This window comes from Urocampus carinirostris, chromosome 6, assembly GCF_059441175.1.
Source record: "Urocampus carinirostris isolate Australia breed hairy pipefish chromosome 6, RoL_Ucar_1.0, whole genome shotgun sequence".
In the NCBI taxonomy this organism is placed as follows: Eukaryota; Metazoa; Chordata; class Actinopteri; order Syngnathiformes; family Syngnathidae; genus Urocampus; species Urocampus carinirostris.
In genome coordinates, this window is record NC_142354.1 from 17,070,736 (window position 1) to 17,097,891 (window position 27,156).

The 27,156-nt window shown below is 41.4% G+C and overlaps 1 protein-coding gene across 1 annotated transcript in view; it reads right to left on the reverse strand.

The window, feature by feature from the left end:
* The window catches only part of megf6b (multiple EGF-like-domains 6b), an 89,170-nt gene that overhangs the window by 35,644 nt on the left and 26,370 nt on the right, over nt 1-27,156 (reverse strand). The window contains exons 5-6 of the mRNA XM_088338078.1: nt 11,831-11,953; nt 2,116-2,238 (exon numbers count right to left, since the gene is read on the reverse strand). Coding sequence (XP_088194204.1) covers nt 2,116-2,238; nt 11,831-11,953 — 246 coding nt within the window. The remainder of the gene's footprint in view (nt 1-2,115; nt 2,239-11,830; nt 11,954-27,156) is intronic.

A 27,156-nucleotide genomic window follows, 5' to 3' on the forward strand; every position in this document is an offset into this window, starting at 1 on the left:
CCCACAAACGATCTTTAACAGTTGCTCATCAACCCGTTTCTATTTTGATTGGTTGAAAAACACGTCTGTTAGCTTTTAGGTAGCAGAGAATTGAGTGTTTGGTCAAATATAAAATTCATACATTTCTAAAATGAACAGTATGTATCATTTAGCTCCATAAAGGGCAAAAAATGGGTAGAAATGTAGTGTGTTTTGGTCATTTTGAGACTCCCTAGTTTGCATTCTTTCTTGAGCTATTTTTCAATAGTTTACAATTGCACAGTGAATCTCGTGGTCAAAAAAATGCACATTGTTCCTTTAATTAAGTTTTGTTTTTTCCATCACTCTCTTTTAATGAACTGTTCACAATCTCTGCTATTTGTGAAGTTCTCTGCACTGATATTGTACTTTACAGTATACTTGTATGATTTCATTGCTGTTTTGCTCAATTGTTTTGTTTAGTTTAGGCTAGTTGCTATTCTGGTTAATATATATGGCAACTGGGCAGTTAACGAGCAGCTTAGATTAGTTCAACTACGGGCCCTAGTGAGATCTTGTACGTCTTCTTCTGTGCAATAAACTTTAGCTAATAGTTTTCTCTAAATATATACAGCATAAATTCAAATTCTTAATTGACATTTATAGCATATTTTTACCATTTGGTCACACCAGAACATGTCACCAATTATTTCACTGATTCCTGAATTGACATCTTTTTGATTCTGATTGTGAAAACAATCAACGCTCCGTTGCCTAAAATGACAAGCTCAATTATCCGGTCAAGTTAGCATCAATCACTTGAGCAAAAAAAAAAAAAAAGAGATGACTCTCTGTGTTTTGATGTACTGCGTGCTTCAGTCAAGATTCATTTGTGGCACTGTTCTGACCACAGCGATCAGAGCCAGAACTGGATAAAATCAGTAAAATTGAGATGAAATCCTGGTTAAGTAGATCTGTTCTTTGAATTTTCCAGCTGCTGGAATGTTTTACTGGTTAACCAGACGTATGTATGATTAAGCTGGAGGAAGGGAAATGGAGCAGCTTAACATTTGCAAGACGTTCTCCAGCTAAATTTGAGCATACTTTGGAATTTTACCTGAAGGTATCTGTACAGCCTTAACACTTTGGTTTGCAGGCTGGAGAGTATTACAGAAGGGCTTCACCTTTACATAGGGCCTGATTATCGGTGCAATCAGACTCGCAAGGGTTTCAGTTTGTTCTACAAACGTTAGCGCGGACCTTGGCTGAATGTCAAACCCTGTCTCCATCTAAAGGTTTTCCAGAAGAAAAGAGCCAGGTTCAATCTAATGACAGGTGCTGTTGGACCCAATTTTGTGGCTAACAATGAGCTTGGGCAGACTGACTGAAACATTTCAGACGCTTTCAAGATGGGCGATTGCTCGGCAGTTGAAGACTGATGCTGTTTACTCTCAGGGGATTTGGGGCAATGTAATGTATTAATTTACTGTTCATAAAACAGTAAACCATAATTATGGAGCAAGAACACAATTTTGGAAAAAATAAATATAAAAGATGTGGTAAAATAGAATAAACAATAAGAAAGGTTCCCACTAGAAATCTTGCTAAGTGTGGTGATCCGGGATGAGATGCAGCTTTAGGATTCGAACCCCTATTTCATGGCCGAATTCAAGCACTTTTTTAAGCACTTTCAAGGCCAATTTTTCCAGGACCTTCAAAGAAAGAAATCCAGCACAGTTCAGAAGAACGTCGCTATTTTGTTACTAGCACATACTTTATGCTAATTTGCACTGTTTTTGTGTCAGTGGACTGCTATAAACTGACATTAATTCTGCCGTTCTGCTTCAACAATGCACGAGCGCCATCAATACGTCACACTTGTTTACAAACACGGAAAATGCTCTATAGGTGTTGGGTAATAATGGGGTTCAACACAGAAGACATAAAAAGAAAGTACTGTTTGTGTAGAAGGCAGAAAAATGAGGGAAATTATGACTCATTTTAATTATGCTGATTGCTCCGAAGCAGAGTGCATTCAATTTTTCAATCGACTGCTGATCTTTTGCTTTTTGTTGTAGCCATTTCAAATTATTTTTTTTGTAAGTTTTTCAGAAGATCTGTGTCTAAATTGGTTAAAATATGCATTCATGCACTTACGAAGGCAGGTGCGTCCATCGACATGTAGACGAGATCCCATCTGGCACTCGCAGTAGTAGGAGCCTCTGGTGTTGATGCATCTGTGCTGGCAGCCGCCATTGTGGACCTGGCATTCATCAGTATCTGTGAGGCATGGAAAAATGACAGTGACCTTCGGACAGGACAAGTTTCAAATATTGGAAGCTACATAATAGGAAGCTAAATCTGAGCACAATTGTTTTCTTTATATGAGTTGAACGTCATAGACTGCTTCATTTTTGTGATGCAATATGACCCAAAAAAATGGAGACATAACCAGTGAGTGGCATGGGAGGTAAACGGAGGTAACACATCATAAATGATTTATAATTTACCATAATTTGCAAACACAGACGACTTGGGGAATTCAGTAGTGGAAAACAACGTGTGACCTTACAATTAACAGTGTTCGTTTTTATTGGTAATCTGGTGTTGATTACTGTTGAGTGTTATAGTAGATTGGTGGGGGGGAATGGGCTTTGTCACATAGTGTGGACAATATGGCGAGTGGACAAGAGCATCTGGACCTCATTGAGCGCATTTGAGCTTGCACATGTGTCTGTCTTTATGTTTACACGGTGCACAGGGGGACACTGTGACCGCAACATGAGGAACTCCAACATGTGACGTTTTTTTAGCTATCCCAAGGTAAATTGCAGGTTTTATTGTGTTTGGAAGGTAATTTATATATTTAGTAGATACTGTAAATAAGGCGGGAAGACATATACGAATGTTAAACTTTAAAGCTAAAAAGGTGAGCAAGCCATCAGATAAGAAATTCCAATCTGTCCTAAAGGCCCTCCCATGAGCCCTTTCATTTAATTAAATATCCTGGGTTACAAAAAGTAGATCAACCATAAAGGGTGTGGTAATCAAAGAACCGCAAGATGGCCAATATGAACAATGATTTAAACAGTTTATAATCGTCAAAACAACCAAAAACAGTAGGCTGTATGTTCAAATGATATAGCCCAGTCTAAGGTGTTTATTCTCCAATAAAAATTTCATATTTTCGTAGTATCTGGTTTAAGAGTCAGAAAACAAACGGACACACACAAAAATAACATCATGATTTAGAGGCCAAAGTGATGTTTATGTTCTTTTTAGATTATAAAGTTGTTTTTGACCTGTTTTCAACAATAAAACATTGACGCTTTTGGACTTTATTGTCAGGAATGTGGCTCTACTCAAAAGGGTCACTAAATACGTTTTGGCTTCACAATGTGTCATTTCGTCTTATAAAATTCAGTCTATTGTCAATCAACTCGACAACAAAAATAATCGGGAATGATTTCCGATCACGGAGTCGGATCAGGACATTTTTGTTTTGAAAGGAGAACTCATCGTATGTATTTATTTTAAGTTTTTATTCCTCTACACATGTATGACTATAAAGTTGAGATGTACCACTTGAGGTTCAATGCAAAAGGTTTCTTTTTCAGTGCAAAGAACAAAAAAAGCTGTGTGTGCAAATTCAAAACACAGAATGTATGTAAAATAAAAACACAACTTGTCACGGCTCAATGAGCAAAAGGGGAAAACGATCATTCAACAGTGGCTTTGGCCCACAACATAATCGTTGAATTGACCCTTTTACTTTGGGGCGGCAGTAGCTCAGGACGTCGAACAATCATTTTTGGACCACAGGTTCAAATCCCGAGTTTAATGTCAAAGACACTGAACCGCAATTCCTCTAAAAGGCAGGTAGTTGTGTGCCTGTGTGTGTGAATGGGCAAGTGTAAAGCATTTTGGGAGGTCTTCAGTGACTTGAAAAGCCCTATCTAAATCATCATTTACTTTACATCACCTCCCACTTACAGTGTTCGTGGCACAAAAGCCTCTGTAAAAGTCATGTTTCTGCAGCCAAACGTCAGCCTCACTACATGTGCAACAGCTGGAAGTAGTCACTTCAGTACTTTCCCCCCCATTTCCGTGCGTGCTGCCGCACATTGGTTTGGGGAAAAACAAGTTCCTTTAACCTCAAGCATTGAGCTCTGCCAGCGCACAAGCCACTTGTGTCAGTATTGTGTTTAGGATGTAAAGGAGGAATGAAAAATATGTCTCGATATCATCTGAGATGTTTCCAGGAACATACTTTTGTTCCCAATCCATGCGATAATTTTGGAAAATATTCAGTGACAATTACATCCTTATGTCACGACTCACAGACTTTAAGAAAGATCTGATATCCCACCAGTCGGGAATTTGGCAAGAAAGTCCTCACTTACCAGCAGCCCTGTAAGGCAAGTTTTGACCGCGGTACTCATAGAAACAGTGCGGCCTGTAGCAAAGCCTCCTCTGGAAACTGTAAGGGAAGTTTGCTGCAGATGCAAAAAACATCAACGTTTCCAGGAGCATTAGGAGGAAAATCCACCACCCTGTTGCCAAAACCATGTTGTGCAATAATCCTCAGAGTCTAAATACACAATTAATCAAATTTAGAAACTGAATGAAAACTCCAGTTGGGGGAATGGAAAAATCATGAAAAAAAGGTGCGTCCTGAATGCCGGTGGGGTTATCACTCATATGGTCTAGACTGCCTCTGAAGTTTTGTGTCCTTCCATCTTCCCCTCACACACTCGCCCTCCCACGAACCTTACCCGCCCACCTTACTTTTTCTCTACTGAGCACTTTTATGTCATCACACTTAATCACCCCTGACCGTATTTCCAGGAATATTCCAGTTTTCATTTTAATCTACCTAAATGTAGGGCTGCAACGATAAGTCAACAATTACCAGACACGTTTTTCCAACAGCATGAGGCATCTTTCATGATTATAATCTCTTTTGATAGTTGCTCATGTGCAATAGAGTCTCTGTCTCTAGCAGTAACATACAAAAATGACGGTGATCAACATGTACGCATACCAAAACTTCTTATGTTTGGGAACATTGTTGCCTGGATACGGTGATTAAAAAGGCGACAGGCAAAGAATGCAAAGCAGACCTTGCATATCGTAGAATCTTTGTGATGCACCAAGATTTAAAGACAAAAAGGACGTCAGACAGTCTAACGAGTCTGACCCACCACGGTGAGGTTCAAGTAACGTTCAAGCCAATACTATTTTGCTGACCTGCATTGTACATTTTCCACTATTAAAGGGAGCTTTAGCGTTATGCCTGTCAAACATTTTTTTTTTAATTAAATCAATTCAGTCCAAAGGACAAACCTCAATTGTTAAGAATCGATAAGTACTTGCGCCTTAACTCTGAAAAGACCAAAATGTTAATTATTGGTCCATCTAAATGCCGTGACTTGTTCTCAAAAACTGCTCTGAACATTGACAAATGTAGGATCACCGAGAGTGACTCAGTTAAAAATGTAGGTGTCATATTTGACCCCGATCTGTCCTTTCAAACACATGTGATAAATATTAATAGAGCAGCTTTCTTCCATCTTTGCAACATTTCTAAAATTCGTCCTATGCTGTGTCAGTCAGATGCGGGGATTATAATTCATGCGTTTGTTACATCCCGTCTCGATTACTGTAATGCACTACTCTCCGGTCTCCCAAAGCCCAAAATCAAGAGCCTTCAGCTGGTACAAAATGCTGCAGCGAGGCTTTTAACTAAGACAAGAAAGTTTGATCACATTACCCGATTTTAGCTAACCTGCATTGGCTCCCTGTTAGCTTATGGTGTGATTTTAAGGTTCTGTTGGTAATTGTACAAAATCATACATGGACTTGCTCCCCCTTAATTTCCCCCATGTTCCGGTCCGGAGCCTTCACTCTGAAAACGCTGGTCTACTAGTGATCCCAAGAGCCAAGAAGAGATCCGCAGGTTCGAAAGCGTTCTCCGGTGCTTTCGGTGCTCTTCCCCCTGAGATTCGATCTGCAACCTCAGTGGAAATGTTTAAATCTAAGCTTAAAACACACTTCTTCTCTATACTTTATGTTGATAATGTGTCAAGGAACAGAACAAGGACTCGGATCCAATAGCGTCAGTTAAAGGCTTTATTGTGACAAGATTCGGTGGAGCAGGCTTGGGACGTCGAGCCTTGGCAGTGGAAAGCCTCTTGGGACGATATGGCAACTCCGTGGTGAAAACGCGTGGCGAAACGTAGCAGGTAAGTCGGTGGCCGGGGCGGAAGAGTAATCGTAAACTTTTAACAGACAAGGGTCAGGCAACGAGAATCAGACTTGGAATATACATGGGCTTGTGGTACCTTGAATGTTGGAGGTTCACTCAGGAAATGAGGAAGACACTCGAACGTCCATCTCTGGACGCTGACAGCTTATGTAGTAGACTTCCACCAATCAAGAGATCGCGTTCCAGCACACCAGCTGATTACCTCAGGTGACTCCGGTTAGGTAATCACGACAGAACCCCCCCCTCAAGGGACGGCTCCAGAAGTCCCCCAGGGAAAAATAAAAATAAATCCAAACACGTCACATGGCAACACCGGTAATCCAAGGGAAAAAAAATCACAGGCCAGTTACAAATAATTCCCCAAAACCCAAAATACATCACCAATAATCCAAAAATCGAGGGCCCAGAGGTCGTCCGATGAACCCTCAGAATTCTTCCGAGTGGATAGAGGCCCCTTCGTCCGCATCTGAAGGGGTGGTAGCGGGTGGGTCTGCCGGTGGAAGAGCAGCAGCGTCAGACCTACGACGACGACCACGGCGTGGTGCTGGTTGGTCAGGATGCAGTTGATGGAATTCTGCCACAAGAGATCGGTCCAGGATCTGCCTGCTGGGAATCCATGATCTCTCCTCCGGACCATATCCCTCCCAATCGACCAAGTACTGGAAGCCCCGACCCCTGCGTCGGGAGCGGAGCAGGCGGCGCACTGTATAGATAGGCTCCCCGTCCAAGGAGCGTGGAGCTGGGGGAGGAGGTGGAATGGGTGCCAACGGACTCTGGCTGACGGGCTTGATTCGGGAAACATGAAACGTGGGGTGCACTCTCATAGATCTTGGTAGACGGAGACGGACTGCTGAGGAGTTGATAATTTTTACTATAGGAAATGGGCCAAGATACCGAGGAGCCAGTTTCCTCGACTCAACCTTCAGTGGAAGATCAGCTGATGCTAGCCACACCTTCTGGCCCACCTGGTACTTCGGAGCAGGACTCCTCCGTCGATTAGCTCCAACGGCATGAGTCTTGCTAGCCCGAAGGAGTGTGGCCCGAGCACGAGCCCAAGTTCGCCGACAGCGACGTGCATTCGCCGTAGCTGACGGGCAGTTTACTTCCTCTTCTTGACTAGGGAACATAGGGGGTTGGTACCCATACACACACTGGAAGGGGGACATTCCAGTGGATGAGCTAACCAAGGAATTGTGAGCATATTCCACCCATGCCAATTGCCGAGCCCAGGACAACGGTTCGCTAGAGACCATGCAGCGAAGTGCCGTTTCCAAATCTTGGTTCACTCGTTCAGACTGCCCATTGGATTGAGGGTGGAACCCTGATGAGAGGCTGACAGAGGCACCCAACAGACGACAAAACTCCTTCCAAAACGCGGATGAGAACTGGGGACCACGGTCAGAAACAATGTCCAGAGGGATGCCATGGAGGCGGAACACATGCTGCTGGACTATCATTGCAGTTTCCTTGGCGGAGGGGAGCTTCGGTAGTGCCACGAAATGGACCATCTTACTGAATCGGTCCACGATAGTTAGTACAGTCGTCATCCCCTCGGATACTGGCAACCCCGTCACAAAGTCCAAGGAGATGTGGGACCATGGGCGGCGGGGAACCGGAAGTGGATGTAACAGACCGGCCGGACGTTGGTGGGATGTTTTGTTCTGGGCGCACACTTGACAGGCGGAGACATATTCCCTAACGTCCTTGGCCATGGTAGGCCACCAGAAGCGTCGGGACAAGAAACTGTGAGTCCGAGCCGACCCCGGATGGCAAGAAAAGTGAGAATTGTGCCCCCATTGGAGGACCTCGGACCGTAAGGGTTCGGAGACGAATAGTCGACCCTCGGGACAGGAGCTGGGGCCCGCCTGATCGGGTATCGCCTCTCTGACTCGGGACTCGATATCCCAGGAGACTGCTGCCACCATACAGGAAGCTGGAAGGACCGTTGCGGGACCCTGAGGTGTGTCATTGGAATTCTGGAATTGTCGGGAGAGCGCGTCGGGTTTCACATTTCGAGATCCGGGTCTGTAGGACAGAGTGAAGTTAAAGCGGGTGAAAAACAGGGCCCAACGTGACTGGCGAGGATTGAGCCGCTTGGCCGATCTAATATATTCTAAGTTCTTGTGGTCAGTCCAAACTATGAACGGCACCGTTACCCCCTCCAACCAATGCCGCCATTCCTCCAGGGCTAGCTTGACGGCCAACAACTCACGATCCCCCACGTCGTAGTTGCGTTCGGCCGGGGACAACCGCCGGGAAAAGAAGGCGCACGGGTGCATCTTCTGGTCCTTGTCCGACCGCTGGGACAGGACAGCACCCACTCCCACATCTGAGGCGTCCACCTCCACTACCAGTTGGCGTGCAGGGTCCGGTACCTGGAGTATGGGGGCCGTAGAGAAATGGGTTTTTAGACGGTTGAAAGCTGCATTAGCCTCGGAAGACCACCGAAATGGCTCTCTAGGACTGGTAAGAAGCGTGAGGGGAGCTGCCACCGAACTGTAGTTCCTGATGAACCTCCGGTAGAAATTGGCAAAACCAAGGAATTGTTGGAGCTTTTTCCGAGACTCAGGGACAGGCCAAGAGGTGACTGCTGATACCTTGGCAGGATCCATCTGAAGGGTCCCCTCCGCCACGATGTAGCCCAGGAACGAGACTGTCTTGGCGTGAAACTCGCACTTCTCTGCCTTAACAAATAAAGAGTTCTCTAGGAGACGACGGAGAACCAGCTGGACATGTTTTCGGTGTTCATCGAGGGACTTTGAGAAAATCAAGATATCGTCCAGATACACAAAAACAAAACGATTAAGCACATCTCGTAAAATGTCATTTACCAAAGATTGGAAAACAGCTGGAGCATTGGTTAATCCGAACGGCATTACCAGATACTCGTAGTGACCGTTGGGTGTGTTGAATGCCGTCTTCCATTCATCACCCTCCCGGATTCGGACTAAGTGGTAGGCGTTGCGCAGATCAAGTTTAGTGAAGACCGTGGCCCCCTGTAGAAGCTCAAAAGCAGAGGCAAGCAGCGGCAAGGGATAGCGATTTTTAACCGTGATTTCATTAAGGCCCCGATAATCTATACAGGGCCGGAGTGACCCGTCCTTTTTTCCCACAAAAAAGAACCCCGCCCCAGCAGGAGAAGAGGAGGGTCGAATGATACCAGCCGCCAAGGCATCGGAAATGTATTCCTCCATGGCCTTCCTCTCGGGAACGGACAAGGAGTAGAGGCGGCCCCGAGGAGGAGCAGACCCCGGCAGGAGATCAATTGCGCAGTCATAAGGCCTATGAGGGGGCAAGGAAGAGGCCTTAGCTTTACTGAAGACCTCCTGTAGGTGGTGGTAACAGGCTGGGACCTTGGACAGATATGGCAACTCCGTGGTGAAAACGCGTGGCGAAACGTAGCAGGTAAGTCGGTGGCCGGGGCGGAAGAGTAATCGTAAACTTTTAACAGACAAGGGTCAGGCAACGAGAATCAGACTTGGAATATACATGGGCTTGTGGTACCTTGAATGTTGGAGGTTCACTCAGGAAATGAGGAAGACACTCGAACGTCCATCTCTGGACGCTGACAGCTTATGTAGTAGACTTCCACCAATCAAGAGATCGCGTTCCAGCACACCAGCTGATTACCTCAGGTGACTCCGGTTAGGTAATCACGACAGAATGTGTGTATCATTTGCCCTCATGTAGGTTAATCGTCTGTAATAATAGTTTGCAATAGTCTTTGATCTGTGCAGCCCTTTGAGACTCTTTGAAATTAAGGGCTATACATATAAACATGACTTGACTTGACTACTTTTGTTACAGGATTTGCAGTTGACCCCTGAATGTACTTCACAAAATGCACAGAATTTGTTGGTAACATTGCTTTTCAAAGTTTTTGAAAAAAAAAAAAAAAAATGCAATTCAAAATGGAGACCAAGTCTTACAGACATTTGAAACACAAGCACCTGAAAAAGAGTGAAATGTGAGAAATTATACCTTGTATTTTAAAATGGACAACAAGGTGTCAAGAAGAGAATCTACAATGAGCCAACACGTTTATGTCTTTGTTGTTGACATGTATAAGGAAAATAGTGTGGGCTTTAAAATCCGCCAAGAATCCTATTTCATAGTTCCAATCCAAACATCTGAGTTAGGAATGAGACCACCTGTGTCTTCTTAGGTCAACGCGCAGACACGGCAGCCGGGCCAAATTGGCTCTCGACTAAACAGATTGACGCCTGACAGGATGGTTTCATACTTCCATGCTGTACTTTGATTGGCCAGTCTGCTTTTCTAGAGGCGTTCTTTTAGAAAAAGTGAATTTCTAAATCAGTTACAGTGCGCTGCATGCTAACTTACAGTTGCAGCTAGTGTTAGTTCAGCTGCTGGATCGCTGGCAGAGCATCAGTTGCACAAACGCACAAACGCTTACTTAGGCACACGCCATAAAGCTTATTCGGTGTGACGACTGAAATGTTAAACTCATGACGGCATGGTGGAACGCATGCAAAGGTGATAAAAAATAACCACGTGGTATAAACGTTGCTGCCATCCATGAAGATTCTCAGAACACAATGATGATTTGTTGGTTGACAGGTTAATAATCTCTGCATCCATATTAGCTAAAACCTCATTTTATTAAGTGTTTGACTCAAAACAGTACCATTTGGAAGTTGTTTTAAAAAAAGCACTAGCCACCAGTTGGCGCCAAAGCAAAAACATATATTGGTACCTATACTAAAAAATGTCTCTACAAAATTTGAGGTTATGAAGTATCTGAACGGGAAAATATTGCCTCTAGTAACAAAGGAGTTTAAGGATAAAAAGTCAAAAATACAGTACACTATGTGCTGCCATCGCCGCTCCCACATTTCTACCTGGCCACCCTTTGCGTATGTGACGTCTGTGGTATCGGGCTGCACAGAACAAGAAAGTTGCCTTATTTTTTGCCTATCCTGTTTATAATGAAAAAAATTTACCCACAATATTTGCGTAACACAATAGTTCTTGTTGTACAAAAGGTTTAATAGTAGTATATAACTATTTGAGCAATGATTGATCAGTCAAAACATATCTCTCAAAAACACATTTGCAAAACATTGGATGCAACGGAAATCAAACCCGAATCGAGAACGCCATATCCCCGGTACCACATTGTTTCGTTGTAAATTTTATCTTGATATTGCGTTCATAGTTTACGTTGTCAATAAATTATATTCTATCATGGCCCCACGTATTCGACAACGTGGTACTGTGAGTAAATATAGTGCAATGATGAGATCCAATCAAATGCCTGTATGATGTTCATTCCTGGTCATCTTGTAATTACACTGTGGATTTAGGATTATTATTAATATAATAAGGATGATTAGCATAATTATTATGATTATTATTACTTATGTTACCATTTGGCCGGGCTGCTAAAAAATTGTCAGAAATTAAACAGGTCCACGGTATAGAAAAGGTTGGGGACCACTCTACAACACAGCACATGTGCCGAAATAGCAGCACCACACTTTGAATCATTATAGTTTCAATTTCCACATGTGGAATGAAATCAGAAGATAAGTTCAGTTTCCCTGCAATAAATTATTTAACTCTAAAACTTGTTTCACTCACCTTCGCAGGTTTTGCCATCATGGTTTAATTTGAGTCCGGCAGGGCAGCGGCAGTGGAAACTTCCAATAGTGTTGTGGCACAGTGCTTCGCATCCGCCGTTGGACTCCTCACATTCGTTCACATCTGACAGGAAGAATCACAAAAAAGGGTAAGTAATAGGGTGGTCCTTAATGGGGGTCGAAATTTTTTTTTTTGAAATATTGGGCTCTGACCCCCCGCATATGTTCTTATATCGATAAAAACACACTGTGTGCAATTTTGAACAATTTGGATAATATTTAGAGGTAGCTCAACGACTTTGAAATTTCCCAAAATGGTAAAATTTTGGCAATTTTCGAGAAAAAACAGAAATCTTAACCCTATGTGTACGGCGTTTTAGAACATCCAATTTCAGTCCATTGCTTATAATTGTAACACAAGAAAAGTTACAAGTAACTTTGTACACTAGGTCTGATATAATGTGCGAAAAATCCTTATTTTTCATACCAAAATTTCAGAGGCCTTGAGCGACCTCTAAATATCCTTTGATTTTGATGAAACTTTGCCTAATTACGTTTTGTATATATTGGAACATATTCAAGGGGTCAGAGCATGAAATTTTAAAAGTCGAAAAATAAGGACCACCCTAGTAAGTAAGCAGCTCTTCTAATTGCAAGAAAACCGCAGTAAGGTTAAGGAAGTGATGAAAACCGCTACTGGGAATCACGAGAAACAAATCCAACATTAACATAAAACTACCAACCAAAGGAAACAAGAAACTTATAAATGTTGTTTCTGTCAGGTCTGTGAAGTTCATTGCAAAGGCGCCTTTCCAAAAATCACCAGAGGACACGCTCTTTTCACTCCCCACCAACTAACCATCACGCCAGACTAGTCTTCAAAGTCAGAGAGATCATATCTCGGCCTTACTGACAGAACATAATAACAGACTCCGTCTGACAGTGAAGCACGCGCCACTGTTACACAGAGCACATTACGGTTCCAGACGGGAACATTTTTAGCCATTGAGACATGCAAATGTTTGGGAAAGGGGGGTTTTCTTAACGAGCAGACTTGATGACACTCGGCTGAACTATCCAAAAGGGGATCTTGGAACGGCTCGTAGAGCGCATGGATTCAATCAGGAGTCAGCTCAAAAGCCACCTATTAACCCAAATATTTTTAAAAAGAGACACTCAAAAAGACCTTGCAGCCAAGTGACTGGGGAAGCTAGTCCTACAGTTTACATCATCTGTTTTAAAGATGTATACAGTACAGCCTGTTTCAAAAATTTGATATCCTTTGAGATGCGAATATCTCAGAAGGTACACGATTAGGGTAAATGAAAATGAAAATATTCATGTTGAAGAGGAAACAATTTCCATCCATTATCTGTACCGCTTATCCTCAGTAGGGTCGCGGGGTGTGCTGGAGCCCATCCCAGCTATCATCGGGCAGTGGGCAGGGGACTGAACTGGTTGCCTGCCAGTCACAGGGCACACAGGGACAGACAATTCACTCGCTCATTCACACCTTGGGACAATTTGGACCGGCCAATTAGCCTGTAATGCATGTTTTTGGAATGTGGGAGGAACCGGAGTGCCCGGAGGAAACCCGAGCGAGCACGGGGAGAACATGCAAACTCCACACAGGAGTTTCGATCTCATGACCTCTGCGGAGGAGACAATTTATTCTCCAAATTCTAAATGAAAAATTAAAAGAAGGTGGATTATGTAAAAAAAGTCAATACTGTTCAATATGTGCACCGCCTGAGACACGGCATATGTCAAAAGGGTTATCCAGATGTATTGGGCGCGCCGGTGTTAAAGAAACAGCCAGCCTGTTTACCAAATTTAATGCCTTGTGACTTTTTTTCTGAGGCTACATGATGGGAATGGCTGTGTTCCCCCTCTTGCTGCAAAAATAGAAAAACTCCAGCTGAGATTCACTACAGCACTGGAGACTGTCATCCAAGATATGCTTCAGCGTTTTTGGCAGGGGCTGGATTACCGACTTGACATATGCCGTGTCTCAGGTGGTGCACAAGTTAAACATTTGCAGAATCGTTCACAAAATCCACATGCTTTTGAACTTCTCATTGAGATTTGGAAGAATAAATCTTATGATGTTCAACATTAATATTTTTAATTAAATTAGCCTTAACCATTTATTTTCTGAGATATTTACGTTTCAAAGAATATCGAAACCTTTGAAACACCTTGTGCAATTACAGCTAAATAAATAAATCGGAAGTCAATATAAACGTGTTATTTAAAAGTACTGTTTGTATTTAAGACAATAGTTTGTTTTTTTAGACATGTGCCATTTTTTTCCAAAACAAACAATATTATTTAATGAACTTGTTATTAGTTAATAAACTAATTCATGAATGTAAATCTTCAGGGTTGAAGTAAAACTTTAAATAATGAACACAGAGAAACTTGTTGGAAACGTATGTTAAACTATTGGTTTTAAACTCATCTAATCACTGATTTTATGTTGTAACATGCACCTATCCAATATAAGAAAGAAATGTTTCTGCCATAAGAACAAAATGTCATTGTTCAAAATGTTGGAGTGTTAAATTAACAGATGGTTTACAAACAACATAATTTATTTAGGTTATTCTTCCAAATGTTGATCATTATATTAAAAAAACCTATTCCAAAATAATTTAAGTTTAGAAACAATATTATTAAAAATATATATAAACATGGTTGCAGCCAGTTCATACTGTACCCTGCCCACTGCCCGAAGGCCGCTTGGAATAGGCTCCAGCCCCGCCACTAAACTACTGAGGATAAGCGGTGCAGAAGATTATTGCCTCGTATTACCTAGTGGGCAACCCCTGCTCAAGGTTTCTTAATCTTCCTATAATTTTTCCCTTGTCTTGATGTAGGTTTAAGATCATGGTATGTTATACTAGTGGTCTGTGCAGCCCTTTGAGACAATTGTATTTAAGGGCAATACAAATAAATGTGATTTGACTTGTTGCGTAATAAAACACTAAACCTTTTTGGTGGGGCATCAATTACTTGCAGATTTCTTTTTGTAATCTAGGGTTTACGTCTACATGTAAACCAGTTCTGGATGAACAGCAAAAGATCTAACACATAATTAGGAGTAAGTGCTTACTGCTGTTGTGTCTTCTTCGTAATGAACCAAAACATACACATGCCTGGGAAACAGCTACAAAAAAAGAAAATTACAACATTAACTTGCTCACTACAAAATGATCACATAAAACTTCCTCAAAACCTGTCCCTGTACGCTGAGCTGCAAGACGAGAGGGTTTACATTCCGGCCTTTGCATCGTGGGACTTCCTGTGATAAGGAGCAACACCGCCGTCCCTGAGAAGATAGCATTAATGTCCCGATTGACTGCAAGTCAGAGTTCGTTGAAGCCTTCGGAATAGATATCATCTCAGGACAGACGAGGCAGAAAATTGCAGCGTTCATGCGGGATGAGGAGTGAGAAGTGAGGGGGGCTGTCATGGATTCCCCCAACCTGTTTCCGCTTTAAGGTCTGATCTTAAAAGTATATGTGAGAAAAAAACTATCAAACCTGCAAGCATTATTTCAAGACCTTTCAATGACTGCAGCAGCATTTCACCCACCACAACGTATATAAATACTTTGACGACAGTCAGTCCATCTTGGACTACCATAACATAAAAAGGGTCAACAAAGACTGTCAGTCATCCATAAACTTAAAGGACTATATGTTGCACCTCACCTTCTACTATACCAAAGCATTGTTCAACCCATCCTCGTGTACTTCTCTCATGTTTTCACGATGCTCTGTTACAAACTGGTCCAAACTCACGCAATGTAAAATGTAAATGGTCTGCATTTATAAGGCGCTTTTCAGGCACTCTATATAGTGCTTCACACTTACCAATTCACACACACTCACACACACACACACCGATTGCAGTGTCACCCATGCTAGGCAACTAGCTGCTAACCCAGGGCATTAGCGATTCAGTGTCTTGCCCAAGGACATTTCGACATATAACAAAGAAGAGCCAGGAATTGAATCTGCGACCTCTTGATCCCCTAAAATCCTTGGCCTACCCACACCAACCCTTTCAGACTTAAATCACAGGTTCATCATCCAACTGGCAAACACAATACTCCAGGACCTCAGTCATCCACAACACCAATAATTCATTGCACTACCGTCAGGGAGCAGATACAGAAAAATAAAATTTAGGAAGGCCCGCCACGGGAAAAGCCTGATCCTCTCTGCTATTACCTTTCTAAACAACAGGCTCCACTGACCCATCAAATCAGTCTGCCCTCATTGTCCCATTGGCATGTTTGTTTGTCATTCTGCTGTTTTTTTATGTTTGTGTAATGAAACGTTATATCTGTAGCTATCCCTCGGTACAGTCGATGGGAGAGAATTTCCCTAGGAGACCAATAAAGTAAATTTGAATCTAAATATTTTGTGAGAAGCAGCCCACGGAAATAGTGCTCCCCACTACAGTTGTGTCATTTCACACTCAATGGGTGGGCAGGCACTTCAAAGACCCCAATATATACCTATGCAAACCATTAAAAAGTCATTTTTCCATACTCAGCCACCGTTGTGGAGTAAACCGTCCGTGAACTGCATCTGGGAATGGGATTTACAATCTCTCTCAAGAGGCACATTTTCACGTCTGACCTGCTCGGCAGGCGACCTGAGAAATGTTTCTTTCGACGGACACGATTCCTTACATTCCATCCTGCCGGCAGCTTTTCCTGAAGTGCTTAAATGATCATATAAATAAATGATTGGATAGATTCTGGACAAGAAAAAACCTACAAGGAGGTCAACTACTGTCTGGACATGAAGATACTCATGCTTTAAAACAGGGCAAGCGCGTGGGAGGTTTGTAACCTATCTGGAAACTACTGTTTGAAAGAAGCAAATTTTACTGAAACAATGCCCCCTTCTGGTGTATGAACACACATAAAAAGATAGATTTTTGAAGTGGAACATTAATATATATATATATATATATATATATATATATATATATATACAGTGCATCCGGAAAGTATTCACAGCGCTTCACTTTTTCCACATTTTGTTATGTTACAGCCTCATTCCAAAATGTATTAATTTAATCTCTTATCTCAAAATTCTACACAAAAAACTCCATTATGACAATGTGAAAAAGTTTTTTTTTACTTTTTTTTGAATTTATTAAAAATAGAAAACTAAGAAATCACATTTACATAAGTATTCACAGCCTTTGCTTAAAACTTTGTTGATCCACCTTTGGCAGCAAATACAGCCTCAAGTCTTTTTGAATATGATCCCACAAGTTTAGCACACCTATCTTTAGGCAGTTTTGCCTATTCTTCTTTGCAATAAGTCTCAAGCTCAATCAGGTTGGATGGGAGACGTTTGTGCACAGCCATTTTCAGATCTCTCCAGAGATGTGCCGTGACTTATTCTCAAAAACTGCTGTGAACATTGACAAATGTCACATCACACAGAGTGACTCAGTTAAAAATTTAGGTGTCATATTTGACCCTGATCTAACCTTTGAGATGCATGTAAAGAAAATTACTAGAACCGCTTTCTTCCATCTTCGTAACATTGCCAAAATCCGTTCAATACTGTCTCAGTCTGATGCGGAAACTATAATTCATGCATTTGTTACCTCCCGTCTCGATTACTGTAATGCACTACTCTCCGGTCTCCCGAAGTCCAGAATCAAGTCTCTTCAGCTAGTACAAAATGCCGCAGCGAGGCTTTTAACTAGGACAAAAAAGTACGATCACATAACACCGATTTTGGCTAACTTGCACTGGCTCCCAGTTAGCCAAAGATGTGACTTCAAGGTTCTCTTAGTATTGTACAAAATCATACATGGACTTGCTCCCTCTTATCTTTCAGATCTGATCTGCCCCTATGTCCCGGTCCGAAGCCTACGATCTGAGAGTGCCGGTCTTCTGGTGATCCCGAGAGCAAAGAAGTGTTCTGCTGGTTCGAGAGCGTTCTCCATTCGGGCACCGGTGCTGTGGAATGCTCTTCCCCCTGAGATCCGATCTGCAACCTCAGTGGAAATGTTTAAATCTAAACTTAAAACTCACTTCTACTCCATTGCATATGAATAATAACCTACTCTTCTTGTCGGCTGAAAAATAGTCTGTGTAACATAGTGTACTAATCTGTGAAGCCCTTAGAGACTTATTGTGATTAAGGGCTATACAAATAAAAATGACTTGACTTGACTTGACTAGATGTTCGATCGGATTCAAGTCTGGACTCTGGCTGGGCCGCTACAGGACATTCACGGAGTGGTTCTGAAGCCAATCTTTTAAGATCTTGGCTGTGTGCTTTGGGTCCTTGTCCTGCTGAAAAATGAGCCTTCGCCCCAGCCTGAGGTCAAGAGCGCTCTGTAGCAGGTTTTCATCTAGGATATCTCTATATATTGCTGCACTCATTTTTCCTTCTGTCCTGACTAGTCTGCCAATTCCTGCTGCTGAAAAACATCCCCACAGCATGATGCTGCCACCACCATGCTTCACTGTAGGGATGGTATTGGCCTGGTGATGAGCGGTGCCTGGTTTCCTCCAAACATGGCGCCTGGCATTCACACCAAAGAGTTCAATCTTTGTCTCGTCAGACCAGAGAATTTTGTTTCTCATGATCTGGGAATCATTCAGGTGCTTTTTGGCAAATTCCAGACGGGCTTCCATGTTCCTTTTACTAAGGAGTGGCTTTCGTCTGGCCACTCTACCATACATGCCTGATTGGTGGATTGCTTCAGAGATGGTTGACCTTCTGGAAGGCTCTCCTCTCTCCACAGAGGAACGCTAGAGCTCTGACAGAGTGACCATCGGGTTCTTGGTCATCTCCATGACTAAGGCCCTTCTTCCCCGATCGCTCAGTTTAGAAGGCCGGCCAGCTCTAGGAAGAGTCCTGGTGGTTCCAAATGTCTTCCATTTACGAATAATGGAGGCCACTGTGCTCATTGGGACCTTCAAAGCAGCAGAACTTTTTCTGTATCCTTCCCCAGATTTGTGCCTCAAGAAAATCCTGTCTCGCAAGTCTACAGACAGTTCTTTTTACTTCATGCTTGGTGTTTGTGCTCTGACATGCACACTCAACTGTGGGACCTTACATAGACAGGTGTGTGCCTTTCCAAATCATGTCCAATCAACTGAATTTACTGCAGGTGGACTCCAATTATCAGTGATCAGTGGAAAAAGATGCACCTGAGCTCAATTTTGAGCTTCATGGCAAAGGCTGTGAATACTTATAGTAAATGTGATTTCTTAGTTTTCTATTATTAATAAATTCAAAAAAAGTAAAAAAAAAAAAACTTTTTCACACTGTCACAATTGAGTATTTTGTGTAGAATTTTAAGATAAGAGATTAAATTAATACAATTTGGAATGAGGCTGTAACATAACAAAATGTGGAAAAAGTGAAGCGCTGTGAATACTTTCCGGATGCACTGTATTTGTGTAAAGGTAAGGAGTAGTCTGGAATTTTGTTGTCAAGAATTGTGTAAATTTGTGCCGCTGCTCCTCGAGGTTTGCCAACTAAGCACTCAGCTATCAGGTCGCTCAGATAAGCAGGGAATTAAAACAGTCTGATTTGTGCAACTTTCCTTTCGCAACACAGCAGCCGTTTTGCTTTACAGTGAGAAGCACCGAGCGGCTGCTAGGCGACTTACTGATACGGGACAGGAATTTTGCTGCGTGGCTTTTAGGCACCCTATACTGTAATAGATTGTCATCCCGCTTCACTTGAGCCATTTTGTTCTCAGTCTTCAGGCTCCTCTTGGGTCATCTCTCGAGAGTGGCGACACATAAATAGAAGTTTAAGGCCAAAATTTGAACGCATTCTACGCAAGCTCATGCCCCATTTGTGCCAGGCAATTTTAGGCCTTTTCCCCTAAAATATCAATGGACATAAATCTTGGAAGTGTGTTGGATTTGAATTTACCAAAATAAAGAGTTAGGCATGTGCACAAAATGGCGACAATGCTTTGAATGTGTTTCAAAAGTAATACTTAGTATTGGCCAACAGTTGCAACATAAGATAAATGAAGATATACTATCAGTAGATGCATCGTTAGAAATCCTTCAAAAGTTATTGACACTCATTGGCTAAATGATAATCCCAAAAAAGAATTAATTTTGCGTTTCATGATGTCTCAACTATCTTACTTAGCTTATCAACATGGAAGTACAAAGAGGTTCATTTTTTTGTTTTTTCTTTTCGATAGTAATGTACCAATCTTATATTAACAGGTAGAATGTTGCTGAACCGTTCCAATAGATTCATTAGGCTGCGGGGATGAATAAAGTATCCATCTATCTATCTATCTATCTATCTATCTACTTATCTTAATCAAACTAAATTTACAGACTATCTCTTGAAAAGTCGGACCATTTTTATACAACGCAAACCTTCACTTTTCAAATATATCTGAAGAAACTTTTGCTTTAATGGTTCATCTGCTATAAAAATGTGGGTTTAAATATTTATTTGGACAGAAGGAGACAACATGAGATGATTAGAAAAGATCGATTGATTTTAGAAGATATTTGCTAATCAATGACTCCTTAATGTGGGCCAATAGAACAGTAAACCCATAATATTGGTTGGATCTTATTTTTTGCTTTCACCTTAATCTTCGACCTTGCTGTAAAACTTAACTGCTAAGAATCACATTTTTATTAGTTGTTATTTACAAAGAGTTGAGCTTTTTATGATCATATTTGAAGTATGTGCAATAATATCAACATAAAAATACAAAACCAAGGAAACATACAAGAGTAAATAATACCAAACATCGTATTTTGTGTCACAGAAATTTACATGGTTAGACCTTGAAAATAGTTAAATAAAATGAATGAATAAATAGAACCAATATAAACTATATGCTGCTGTTATAGTCAAATGAGAGGGGCAGAGCTGTCTACTGATCTCCACCTGATGGTGAGTTAGGAGGAAGGTGCTAGTCTGACAACCTAGCAGACCCCAGCGTGTTGTGAGAGTCTGTTGGGAACGTCTAGCAGAATCTTCTGTCAGAATGAGTTTCAATTTTCACCGCTAGCAGAACTTTATCCATGACCCAAGGAAAGTGGGAGAAATTGAGTACGAGTTGACCATGTTCCATGCCTTCCTTGTCAAGGCGGCCGTGAGGTAATCTGTGCCTGCCATAGCGGCAACCCTCAGACACGTTGGTGGTCACTGGCGGTAAGGATGCCGTCAAGCAAAAGAAGGAGTCCTATCAGGCCCTCATGGGGTTGAAGTCACTGTGGTGGTCGAAAAGTTGCACTTCGGCAAGGTCCCAGGGGTTGATGAAATTCACCCAGAGTTCAAAAAGGCTCTGGATGTTCAATCTGATATTCAAGAGGAGCTCTGTGGTTTTTTTCCGAGCCATGGAACACTGGACCAGCTCTACACACTCTGCAGGGTCCTTGAGGGTGCATGGGAGTTTGCCTATCTGTTCTACGTGTGTTTTATGGACTTGGAGTAGCCAGTCGATCGTGTTCTTTACGAAGCCCTGTGGAGGGTGCTTTAGGTGTAAGGGGTACCGCACAGTCTTAACTAGGCTATGCGGTCCATTTATGTCCGCTGCCAGAGTTTGGTCCATATTACTGGCAGTAAGTCGGATTCGTTTCCAATTGGAAAAGAAGTGCCCCCCCAAGCTGTACTTTAGACACCACTGATGTATTTGTATGATCAAGCAACTTTGCATATTGTAGATCTTTCCTTTTCATATTTTCTCTTTGTGCATCAAGCTTCTGCTGCATGTACGCAAGCATGTGTATGAACGTCATACATATATCTTTACGTCCGGTATATTTCACTTCTAACAAGCAGCTGTGGTTACCTCATGTCATCTCTTTTCCTTTCTATTCCACTCCACCCACACGGACAATGTCACATCACAAAAAATCACTATCTCAAAAAGTTGACTTGTCATCCATTTTTACGGTCAGTGAAAGTGAAAGAGGTCTTGAGATGTACACGTTTGAACAAAAGCCTGTGGACCCCAAAGGGGGGTTTTGCTCCCTGACCCTTGCGTGTGCTGCGCTTGCAGTCTACCTGTTGTGATTCGCCGCTCCTGATTCCGACCCCGCAAGAGCCTAAGGGGGTGTCTGAGACGCGCAACACAAGGCAGCCAGAAGGTATCTGAACATGATTTGTTTCTAACCTTTCTCAGTCTCAGGCGGACAGTTGGGAGGATGGAAAGTGGCCTGCGGACTTTTCGGAGCCATGATACAGTACAGAAATAGTGCGTGTGGGATAAACTTTGTGCTTTTGGTTATAGCTTTATGCATCCACATCTTTATTTTTGAAAATTATTAGTTCTAATTAAACAACTTATTTGTAGAGGCACACTATAACACAGTAAAGTGACACTTAAATTCCCTACTATACGCCAGACGCCAAATTTCGAGCCGGGCGCACCTAAAATGTCAATCATTAAGTTTTTGAATCGGGCCGGGCTTCTTTCTTTTCCTTTTGGTTTTCTTTTTTTTTCTATTATCCAGCCAATATTGTCCTTTTCTGTCTCTCTGCCTCTTTCTCTCTGTAAATGTGCCGCACTAGAACTCAAAGGCGTACTGCTTCTGTGGTTTATGGCCCAATTGTCAATCAGTCAAAATGAAAGACAACCATAAAATTGTCCTGTCAACTCTTAAAAAAATCTGTCAATTATGGACAGTTGTTGGTTAATGTAACCTGCGCAGATGCAGAAATATAAAAGATGTAAACGTTTTTGGTCTTGTTTGACTTTGAGTTTGTTACAGGCTTACAGGCAGCCAGGCTTCAATTTGCCATTGAAAAAATCACCTCTCCTCATCATTCCGATTTCTCATAAATAAAATATGAAATGCCGGGTTGGATTTTATTAGGCCTAAACTTACCTTTGTTTTATGCTCATTTGGTTCTATTTACACATTTGCTGTCAGTCCCTGTTCACGTATCTTTGGCATCTATAGCAATGAATAATACTGACTGAATGACATATGTCAAATCCCCCCAAAATTCTGCAATTATTTGATATTTGATCAAAACTCCTTATGTCACAGCATTCAAGAACCCCTCATAATTAATCCTAGACAGCTTTTATTGGTAGTTAAAAGACTTTTCACTTCCTTCAAATTAACTTTATAGATAATTTCTGTTAAACGGGGTTGTGACACACGATTCTGTCTCATTACGTTTCCGTCAGATTAGCATTTGCATTTCACGGCTCACCGATGCTGTCTCCTGACCATTGGCCCGAGCTGACCTTCCTGTGCTATGGGAACATTGCATATAACTACGTAAGGGGAAGCATTTAGCCTGAAGAGCCAATAAGTGGAATAGAAAATGACAAAGTGTTTTCCCTTTTCGCATGATGAATTCCACTGTTCACAGTAAAAAATGTTTTATAAAATTTTAAAAGGAAGATGTTTTAAAAAAGTTTAAATAATTATCTATTAATCAAAAGAGTTAACAAATTATGTGGACATTGTTAGATTATTAAAATGTGTTTCTGAATATGGAGTCATAATTGTTGTGAGTTACTTGTTTTATTATTTAATCATCACATTATTATTTTAATCATCATAATATTCGTTTAATCATCATATTATTACATTTTGTTGTATTCACTTGACGTCTCAATGTAAACATTTATTTTCTGGTTTTACTTTTTCTACATTGTTGTCGGGAGGGCCTTGGAGCCCACTTCACTTAAGCTTCGTTCTTGTCAAACCACGCCCTTATAAAAACATTTGTAGATGCTTGTTTGGGAAGGATTTTATCCTGTTGACAAGACCAAAATATTCTGTTTACAATTTTTTTTCTTACGTTATAAAAAAAAAAAACTTAACTAAACTGCTCTATTCAGCTGTTGTTTCTTTGACCAATTTGCAGGACCCCAGATATTGATTAGGGAATGTTGTGGGACAGGAAAGAACTTACACCTACAATAGCCGATAATTATACAGACGCTCTCCTACTCACGACCATTCGACTTACGCAAAACGGTAGGAAGGAAAAAAATTCGGCATGTCAAAAAATATCCGGACATTGCTGTAAGTTAGATTTTGTATTGTGTGCACCTTTTCCAGAGTACATGACATCACTGTAGTGCTTCTTGGGTGAGAGGTCACCCAGCATTCACCCCGAAGAAGAAATCTGGCTTCCTCTTCCTAGTTCGTGTGTAAACATTCTATACTGTATTTCCAGCGCTAAGAAATCTGGCCTTTTTCATTATTTAATATCTCGTGCATCCATTCAAGGTGGTTGGTGCGAAGTGTAAAAACGAGGCGAGCTGTTTCATTTGAAATGAAAGTGGAATATGGATAATTGATGCTGTTGAGAAAATGGTTGGCTCTCTTTTTTTCAGTCACTTTTTACCACGGAGGTGGAAGTTGCCTTTTGAACTCTTGAAGCTCATCTTCCAAAAGTAAGTTAAACTTGACTTTATTTATCTTTATAGAGCAACCACACTTCTCACACAGCAACCACACTCCTCAGCGTACTTAGTTAGAAGCCAGTGACATTCATTTTAACCCTAACCTTGCCTGGTTTCAACTTCTGTTTTTTAGAACTAAAAACCTTAAACATCAGCAGGTAAAGCTAAGTTAAGGAACACAGAAGATGTCCAAGCTGGGGCCTGGTAAACCCATTATGAGCATCCACATTGTCCAATTTATTCCCCAAAACTTTTTAGAAAGAGAACAAACATGGTCATCATAAGAAAACCAGACAGACTGATGAGTTGACCTCTGCATTTGTCAATCAAATATATCATACGTGATGTAGCCAGAAAACTTCATGACGTTGCGTCGGAGAGTAAAATAAAAACACACAATTTACATTATTTCCCGCCTTATCCACACTTGATGCAGGACATGAAACATTTGTCTGGGTGAGCTGCTATTCACTTAGGCTCTTAAAGCTCAGATTTTCATCATACCAGCATAGTTTAAGCACTTAAGAACTGGCAAGCATCAGATATTGGAAGAAAATGCACATGTGGGTTTTATTTTCCTCCAAATCCCCAGTCAAGTGCTAAAATATAACTCTACGTGGAAGTTCCAAAAATGTTTGACTTGATCGCGAATAAAAGGAGAGTGGCGGATTTATTTTTACAACTGTGAGGGTCAAAGAGTGAGACATACTGAATGTATTGCACTTGTCAAATGTTAATGATCCTGAATGGGGAATACTCATGAATTACCTGATTAAGTGGATGTAGGAGCATGAAAAATTGGTTACACGCTTTGTGGGTCTAAACAGATACATTCGAACTTGATACACCTAGGATTGTGTCTAAAGTGGTTTGCAATTCAATGTGTGCATTTTGAGAGTCTTCAAGATTTGGAATACTCAAAATTTGAGATTAATTCTGTTGGCTAGTTCAGCTAACGGGAAAACCATTGCACAAAATGGCTGATCCAGAGCAATTCAAAAGAAGGAGCCATTACCTGGACAAAACTTAGAATCAACACAGCATTTTTTAGGTGAAGGTCAGTTCAGCAAATTTTGGTGATTGTGAGATTTGAATTGCCATGTTGCACAGGATTCATCCAAAACAATCACTGTATTAAAAAAAAGTATAGGTTGTGTGTGTTCTTTTTTAACTAACACTTCCAATCTCATTACTACACTTGAAAGAAACAATTCCTGCATGCAACTGGGGTGCATCATCAGAGATGTCTCCTGGGTTAATTGAGTGCTTTGGGTCTCAAAACATCAGGCACTCTTGCCCAGGTGGCCCAGCTGAGGTCGATCACTCCTTGGCTTGCGTCCCAGTAGCAAGTCACAGATCTGCCTTTTTGAGCCCTAGCCACATAGTGGCTTTCTCTGCAGCTTCACTAGCCAATGTAATGGCCTTATTGGCTGCCCCATCACAAGGACTTTGCAGAAGAATCGTCCAGCAAAGGGTCTGCAGTCAATTCCTGTTCTGGAAAATCTTCCAGCCACTGCCCAAGCACTCGTCCACCAGTTCCTGTTACATTGCACGTTTCCTTTAGTAGACTTCCTAAATGAACTCTCTCAACATGATCAGATGTTTTGAAGCCTCAAGATTAAACTTTACTGTTATTGTTTACTTCGTGTTCAAAGCACGATTGGGTCACTTGACAAGTGTCACTTAATTTGCATTTGGATTCCTGAAGGTTTAAGTGACACCACAGCAGCCTTTTCCTGGTTCATCTCAACTTGATGGACACTATGCTCCGGAAAAATAAGCGCAGTTGAAATCCAGTGTTTCTGAACCGTTTTACTTATGAGTACACAACAGATGTGAATTCACGTTGACCTTAAATCACGACCTTTGACCGTCCAATATCCAATCAGCCTATCCTTGAAGTCCGGATGTTTCAAGAGATTCATCTGCTCTGGAGAGGGTTGAGGGAGCGACATGAAAGGGCCATGCCTACGGCCATGGCGACCATACAAACGCATGCCTGAGACAGGGATCAGAATGGAGATTTTCATTTTCAGCTGAAATAGCCAGGGTCCAGGAATAAAGCAGGATTCTGTTTCAGGACATTGTGTTTGAAGACAAACGGGAAAACACATAAATCTTTGTTGAGAAAGAAATGGAATGTTCTCTCAAGATCAGTATTGCAATGTCTACATTGAAAATTACCCCCATTTGCAATAAAAATGTCAGTGGCTCACGAATTACACGATATAAACTGTAAAAAGGAATTTCATAAAAGTGAACCCATAAAAGAAAGTCTAGTCAAGAGGTAATTCAGTCCTGCATATAGTATTGTATTGTGACATAACATTGACCCTGCTAATCGTCCAAAGTAATGATTTAGGAAGTCATAAAGAGCATTATTTTGAAATTCAAATCTATTAAAGCAGCAAGCTATGAGAATAGCATTAAGTTTTCAGAATGTCATGACTATAAACATGAACTATCAACTTCAAAAGAATAAACATTTTTTATGTTTAAAAGAACTTTCAGTCCCCATGATAATGTGATAGGAGAGTTGTAGCATTATAGGTAATAGCACTTAAGAACGATAATGTGATGGGAGAATCCGTCTTTGTTTATACAGGGATGCTGTTGACTTTGCTTTTTATAACACCCCTTCTTTAGTGATGAGAGGTCACTTATGCAAACATATTTTTAGAATCCTTATAATAAATTACTTTTTAAATGATTAAAACCGATTACTTAGTGACTTTGGCTCGAGGAGAATGTGGTTTAAATTTCAAGCAAACATGCAATATATTTGATATTGCTAGATTAAAATGGGTTTGCGCTGTATTGATAAGTTAGAAAAGGAGTACAAAATGGTGGAACTTAAAAATCAGTAAACAAAGTTTTAAACTGCCTGATATCCGTTCACTTGTTCACCTG